At 35.6% G+C, this 7,743-nt stretch overlaps 1 protein-coding gene across 4 annotated transcripts; it reads right to left on the bottom strand.

The window, feature by feature from the left end:
* Positions 1 to 2,193: 2,193 nt before the first annotated feature.
* On the bottom strand, positions 2,194 to 6,448 carry LOC132634841 (G-type lectin S-receptor-like serine/threonine-protein kinase SD3-1). 4 transcript variants are annotated; one of them, XM_060350969.1, is made up of 3 exons: positions 6,078 to 6,448; positions 5,201 to 5,279; positions 2,194 to 4,759 (listed from the first exon to the last, which is right to left on the bottom strand). In XM_060350969.1, the coding sequence occupies exon 3, from the start codon at positions 4,713 to 4,715 to the stop codon at positions 2,439 to 2,441; it is 2,277 nt and encodes a 758-aa protein (XP_060206952.1). In that variant the 5' UTR covers positions 4,716 to 4,759; positions 5,201 to 5,279; positions 6,078 to 6,448; the 3' UTR covers positions 2,194 to 2,438. The 4 variants fall into 4 exon arrangements, with proteins under 4 accessions (XP_060206952.1, XP_060206936.1, XP_060206945.1 ...); XM_060350953.1 differs by having other exon boundaries at positions 2,194 to 4,763; positions 6,078 to 6,447; XM_060350962.1 differs by lacking the exon at positions 6,078 to 6,448 and adding an exon at positions 5,362 to 5,706 and having other exon boundaries at positions 2,194 to 4,763.
* Between the last annotated feature and the right edge of the window lie 1,295 nt (positions 6,449 to 7,743).

The following is a 7,743-nucleotide window of genomic DNA, read 5'->3' as shown; positions in this document are numbered from 1 at the left end:
TATACTTCACTTGCAAACTTCCGTTCATTGTGCTATCAAATTAACCTAAGGTGAAAAAAACTGAAAAAAAGAAGAAAAATCACTCCTTTCTTTGTTTCTATGTTTTGCATAAAAAAAGAATGGATGGGCAAGTGAAAGATTCCCACTAGGGGTGTACAAAGTAAACCGACAAACCGCACCAAACCGATAAACCGAGTCAAACTGAGAAAACAACCCGACTAGTGGTTTGGTTTGACTTGGTTTGGTGTTGAAAAAAAAAACCCGACCATAATTGGTTTGGTTTGGTTTTAACTAAAAAAAGTCAAACCGAACCAAACCAACCCGACATTACATGTATTCAATTTTTAAAATATTTTATACATAACAATATTTATTTGTAATGTAATTTATAAATATTTCTTAAATTTTTTCGTAGTTTTTTTATCTATTATCATATTATTCAAGCTTGAACTTAGAATTTTGAACGTCAATAAGTTTTATATCCTATGGATGTTAGTAACTCAAATAAAGTCCAAACCAAAACCAACTCAACACTAATGCTAACAAAAGAAATTCAATTTACCATTAGGAATGACAATAATGTTGGATATCTATTATTTAGTTTTGCATAATTGATTTAGAGAGTGAAAATACATAACTTAAGTTTTTTTCTCTGTCATGTAATTAATACTTATTTGTCGTACTTATTTTAGCATGACTTAATATTTTTAGATTATGGTCATTTTCTTTATGGCTTGTTAATTAGCAATATTTATTTTAACCGATTTTATTAGCTTTTGTTAAATATTTTAATACAATGTCATCACTCTTCTCACATTTTGTATTATTTTCTTAAGAAACACCTTAATTATATAGTTGTACCTTACTAGGACTAAAGAAATATTTGAAGTAAAAGTTATATGTTTTGTATCAAGACTATTCCGAAAAAAAACCCGAAAAACCCGAGAAAACCGAATAACCCGAGAAAACCCAAGGTTGAAAAACCCGAATTTTATTGGTTTGGTTTGGTGTATAAATTTAAAAACCCGACGCAATTGGTTTGGTTTGGTGTTTAAAAAATCCGAACCAACCCGGTCCATGTACACCCCTAATTCCCACCATGGACCATAACTTGTTTTTTTCCCCTTTTTTTCTCTGAATATGGAAATTTCAATAAAAAAGCACACACTGATTGCTAACGATAAGCATGTCATTTGACCATGTCAAATTGAAACATTTGTGTTTCTTTTAGGCACGTCATTTGTCAATTAAAAAAAATGAATGAATTAATAACCTAGGTCTCCAAGAATCCCTACCTAAAGCACTACCAAATAAATTTTTTAATAACAGTGGTTAGCTCATGCACCTATAATAACGAAAGTGATTTTATTTTATTATAATGTAATTATAAGACCTCACTTTGGCTTATCGCTCCATCAAGCAATAAATATTTGATAGATAACATGCATGATTCAAGGATACCATTTGACCACATATAGTACATGATAGACCAGACAGATCAAAGACAAGGACCAATGCATAAATTATTGACGACTGATAAAAAACTCTTTCACTAATAAAGATAATGAAACTCTGTTTATTGCAAAACATCCTTAACACCCTAGTGTGACCTATCGGTCAATGAACGAGTTAAAATAATGGCAGACAGAATTCAAAATACTAGGTGATTTTTTCCATTTGTCCAGGCTTTGAGGGTAGAGTTACCCGATACATGTGCTAGTCAAGATGGCAGGAGCCCGATGACATAGTCGATGTGCGAACAAGCTGGTCTGACCTCTAGAAAGAAAAAGAGACAAAACTTTCATAGTTCCATTTTAAGTTAGGATCGACATAATGGTCCGTGTAATCCTAAGAATAGAGATCTCCAGATCGAAAACTCATTTGCAACCCGTCTTGGACCTGAGCTTTACAAGACAGGGCCACTGCTAGTAAAAAGGACAGTGCCAATTAATAGCACAAGCCAAGTAGACATTTAGGGCAGAGTTAAGGAAATTGAGTCATCTCCAAAAAAATATTAACTGTGAACCATGTTGCTCGGACTCTCCAACAATGTTGCCGCACCCGTGTCGGATCCTCCAAAAATGTACTACTTTTGGAGGATCACGCCCGATGGCATTTTTGAAGAGTCTGAGCAACATAGACTATGAAATCATGCAATAAGCAGCTATAATTAACTTGAAAAGAATAAAAAACTTTCAAAAGAAACTTGGATTTCTGAATCAAGATTTTCTAATACAAAAATTGCATTTGGAGAGTTACATACCAATGTTACAGTTTCAGAAGAAGCAATGCAGGATTGCTCATCTTGAATTTCGGATTGAGCATGCCATATTGGAAAAACTAGGCATTCTACATCGTGCCAAGTTGTAGGTGCCTGGTAGTTAGTTCTGTACAGAAACCGATGACTGAATGGAAATGAAATATACGAATTAGAACTTTTACAGTTCTGAATATGATTCAGATGGTGATTCGTCTTCAGGCGGCCGCTGTTGATAATGAGCAAAAGGAGGTGGTGGAGGATCGACAGTCAGAGTGCCTTCCAGTACCTTGACTACCTCTCCCATTGATGGCCTCATACGTTCGTCACCTTGTAAGCACCAAAATGCAATTCTTAATGCTCGTTCTAACTCTTCCAAGTCAACGCCACCCTCAATTCGCTGATCCATGGCCATATCCCTTTCAGCTTTTACCCCTTTTTCATATGCCCAATAACAAGCCTCATCTGCATCTTGGCGTCCGGTGATCAATACCACCATCATCTTGCCAAAATCTCTTACATCTGTCTCTGCTAGCCCCCCGCTACTGGACGCCTCAGCTTGAATTGTCCTCAGCCCAAATTCACTAACTTTAGCCTCTAATTCATCATCTAAGACCACATTTTCACATTTCAGATTTCCATGACTAACAAACTCCCTACATCCTGTATGCAGGTAAGAAATGGCCCTAGCCACTGACAAACATATATCTATTCTTTTTCTCCACGTCAATCTCTTGCACATTTTAGGTTCTTCTAAACATTTGTCAATGGACCCATACTTGGCAAGCTCATAAACCAATAACCTACGGCCAGACTCACAGCAATAACCATCCAGCCTCAAAAGATTTTTGTGATATATGCTTCCTATTTTTAGGACTGCAGTACGGAACCTCTTTTCTTCTATAGAGGCATCGAGATTTTTAACTGCAACAAGCCTGTTATCTGAAAATACACCTTTGAACACATTCTGCCCAATTTGATGCTTAAAATTGTCTGTCAGGTCTTTGATTTCAGAGTAAGAAAACATGATGCAACCAGTAGCATTAGGGACTATATGGGGTGAAGCAGATTTCTGCATCATATGTTTCCTTCTCCTGTACAGGTAAACTCCAATCCCGAATTGAAGCATTACAAACAAAACAATTGATGCAGCAGCAACTTCTAACAGACAAGAAACACATATTTTCTGTGACACCTTTTTCGGAGCAGGTACAGGCGCAGGTAAAACAGCAATTGGGTCTGAACAAGTCTTGACAAAAGTAACGGAACCCAAAGAAGGATCTGATTTACCGCCAACATACTGGGAGTTCATCATGTGACATTGTGCAGTGCCATTGTTGACGAAGGATGCGGCATGACAGGATGGATCTTTCCGACACAGACTTGTACACTGCTGCAAACTAGTTTGCACAACTGTTTTGTTTGGTGGGTATATCCCGTACAAGTACATATGATCATATCGGATCATGGATGAACCAGATTCACAACTTGGTTTGTATGGAATTAGGCATCCGGAGTTTGAGTCTCTTGTAGATCTAAATGGACACTGACAACCATAAGAGTCCGATGCATTAAGGATGCATATACCATTGGTACCACAAGTTGCAAAGACATCACATTGATTAATTATAGCTTGCCAAACTGTTCTCCATGATGTTGCATTATTTCCCCATGAGTATATCCGAAGATTACCATCAGAATCTAGTCTCAGGAACCGAAACTTCACATCAGAATCATTGTGGTCCTCACCATAGACAGACCAAACAGCTTGCGATCTCTGATCAAGTAGTCGGAGGATTCCGTCAGAGCCAAGAATGGCTCGGACAGCAGATTGAGGACCTCCAACAGTCCAGTAAATGACACTGCTCTCCCACCTAAGCTGCATCTCACCAGAAACATTCATATGAAGACTGTAATAACTTGTTAACGAACTCCTGCTAGAAGCTCGAAGAGACTGGCCAACAGATAAACTCTGGTCAGAAAGCATTGTGTCAGATGGACTTTCAAAACTCTGCCAAACAGCACTCTTATTCCTATTTAAGAGAACAAAGTTGCCATTATCAAGCAGAACAGCTGATTCAACAGATGCATTGCCAGTTTTGCTTTGCCAAACAGTTTTTCCATTTGCTGGATCAAACAATATCATTTCCCCATTTGCAGAAAGCTCAAAATATGCTTTGCTACTAACTTTAACATTCCACCCTGCAGTCCAAATGGCTGTTTGTTCACTTCTAGGTATATAAATTGCATTGAAACGGACACCAAAGCTATACTGGTCGGAGAAGTTAAAGAATCCAATTGCATAGTCCCTGTTGGATGAGAACCAATAATTGTTCTCTTCTACTGTTAGTTTGGAACCCAAAGGAATTTGTGAGCTGACTACTGAAAAAAGCAAGAACGCTATAGAGACAGAAAGCAGCAACTCCGGATAAGAGGCTATTCTATCTCCTCTATCCATATCTTGGGGAAGCAGATGAGAAGACAGAAAACTGGTTCCTGCTTCTGCCTATCAACAGAAAATTTATTCAGTCATTCCACTGGATTACATTGAGCAACAGGCTATTAACTCATATCAGTAATTTAGCAACTGTAAGGTTTATAAGATCAACTAACTCTACAGCAGAAAAAGTAACTATGGAAAATAAGAAACCAAAACCAGGTAAAAACTACAACAACATACCCAGTGTGATCCCACAAGTCGGGTCTGGAGAGGGTGTGGTGTACGCAGACCTTACCCCTACCGCTGCAGGATAGAGAGGCTGTTTCCGAGGCTTAAAACCAGGTAAAAACTGTTCCTTTGAAAAGGAATATATTACTATCAAATCTAAGGTAAAACCCTGAAGCTACCAGTAGATTCCAGGTTGCACCAAGATCAGGCAAAAGATGAACAAAAATGATGTGAAAAGAATGCAGAGAAGAAGGGTAGCATTGACAGTTTGGTACCTCAGAAAAGACATCCAAACCACATCAGCTGTCAATGAATACTGCCTGCAGGCACTTTCTTGAAACAGCAAATGCTTCCCTATTTGCCCAATAAGAAAATTGTCGTGTGAGAAAACAAAAGATCCACACCTTATGATTGAATTAAAAAGCTTATGACCTACCAAATTTCATAAAATAACAGTAACCAAAGACAATTAAGTACATGGAGAAATATAAAAATGGCTAAAGTAGAGCTTTTTGATATATCTTTGTATTGAAATCTTGGTTCAAAACTTCAAATGGGACCCCATTTTAGGTCAAAATATTGACCCTTATGCATATTGAATCACTTTCCTAAGCTTTAAAGTGACACTTCAAAATGTTTTGCAAGCATCCAAAGTTGAATGCCTAATCTGTACTATTATATCCCAAAAACTAAATAAATTAAAATTTTAAAAGTCAATATACGTACACTTTGACAAAACACGCGCTGCAAAGAAACCATGTGTCCACATACACAAATACCCTAGATATGTCTCTCAAATAGTCTAAACAAAAATGAGCAAGTTAAATGACAGAAAACATCATTTAAAAAATAAAAAATAAAAATCTAAGTGCACATGCAAGAGAGATTTTCTTGAAACAAATGAATCTTTAACACCGAATTTTAAGGACAATGTAGAACAAATTTAAACAATATATCACTTTAGACCTAAGATAAGTCCAAAAATTGAAAGAGTAAAATTAGCAAAACTAAAGAGATCCTTAAATGGGTATTACTACTAAATTTCAAGAAAATGAAAACCCAATTGGTGAAAAAGCTTAAAAATGCAACATTTCTCAATAAAGTTGGTAATTTGGGTAAGTTTGAGTGGTGAGTGAAAGATATGGGACTAACCCGTAAAGATGGAAAACTTCTGTGCCTCACATTGTAGATTTTTAACTCTTTATCTTAGCCTGAAAAAGTGCCGGAAAATCAAGAAAGAAATTTTTTCCGGTAAGTAAAAGGGAATGGTCTGGAAAGGTTTGAGACACCTTGAAAAATGTTTCTTCAAAATCTTGGAGAATTTTTTGTTCTAAGAAAAAGAGAGGATTAGATAATTTTTTGTTACCAATGCAAGTGTTTTTGTTGTCTTCTTCATTTGGTTTTCTTTTTCTTTTTTCTTTTCCTTGTTGGGGTTTTTGTTTTCTTTTCGAAAATATTTTTGCTGTTGGAATTTTGAATAGATTCCAGCTAAGTTTTTAAGAGGTGCTAAAAGAGACAACAGACAGGAGAGTCGCAACTCATTTGGTTTTATTTTGTTTGGGGCGGGAGGGGAAGGAGAGGGGGTGAGCTGTTTGGGGGGTGGAGTTGAAGTTTAAACTTTTGACTGTTGACTTTTGTGGTCTGTTTTGGTTCAGACTGTCACAGATACAAGACCCAAGGATGTCACTGAATCCTTTTTTCTACTATATTAGAAGAGTAGGTTAGATCATCGTCCACCCACTCTTCTAATATAGTTAAAACTATATAAAAAAAATGGGATTCACGTAAACAATTAGAAGGCAATTATAAAAAAAAAGACATTTAAATAATGATAATAAGTTCAGAAAATGATAAAGGTATACTTAGAGAAAATTTAAAAAGGAGAAATTCATGAAAAAAAAATAACGATTTAAATTGAACACAAAAATTGGTAAAGAAGTCATAAAATCAAAAGATTTAAAAAGCTTAGACACACACGTCTCGCACAAATAATTAGGAATAACATCAAGAAGAAGAAATATAAACGGTCAAGAAACGTATACACATATTTTCTTAAAATGATGAAGTTGGTATATACTTAAAAGTTTAAGACTACAACAGATGCTAACACATGAAAGAGATTTTCAGTGTTGTTGAGTAGAAAAAGATGATGGCATGAAACTCGATAGGAGAAGGTGTATTTCAAATCTTTCAATTGGAGAATAAAACCAGGAAAGTCATATATGAAAGAAACAGACTAAGTTATAGATATTTGTGTGGATTTAAATCATTTCATTAAAGGTAAAAGGGGAAGTTTCAAGTTAAGTGATTTCTAAATATAAACATATATCATTCTTTTTAAGACAAACTAAAAAGAAAAGTGTGGTACTATTTTTTGTGTTGGGCCCGTGCTAGCACGGGCTTTCATCATCTAGTATGTAGTATTTATGTAGGAGTGCTTATTAATTGTAAAAGGCATGATATCCCATTTTTAAATGGGAAAATAACACACTACGTCTATTTGGAGAAAATATTTACCCAAAATGGCCTAAATTTCTAATAATCCTGAAATGGCCCTTTTATACATTATTTTATACTTTTATACACGGCTTATACATTCTCTACAATAAGTGTATAACGTTGTCATGTGTATAAATATTGTTGCAAAAAAAAGTTGGCTATGCATATGTAAAATAACAATATGGCTACGTGGATGTAATAGTTTATGCTGGATTGTCTATTATTGAATTATCCCTCAAAATTATCATTACTCCCTTCGATTTTAATTTAAGTATTTTAGTTTGACTAGACAGGAAGTATAAAAAAGAGAAAAGGGCCT

Source organism: Lycium barbarum, chromosome 1 (assembly GCF_019175385.1).
Source record: "Lycium barbarum isolate Lr01 chromosome 1, ASM1917538v2, whole genome shotgun sequence".
In the NCBI taxonomy this organism is placed as follows: Eukaryota; Viridiplantae; Streptophyta; class Magnoliopsida; order Solanales; family Solanaceae; genus Lycium; species Lycium barbarum.
Note: the sequence above shows the minus strand (reverse complement) of the source record. Positions and strands in the feature narration are given on the sequence as shown.

Excerpts from the sequence above, each read along its gene's own strand:
- LOC132634841 (XM_060350969.1), bottom strand. The coding sequence starts at position 4,715 with ATGGATAGAGGAGATAGAATAGCCTCTTATCCGGAGTTGCTGCTTTCT.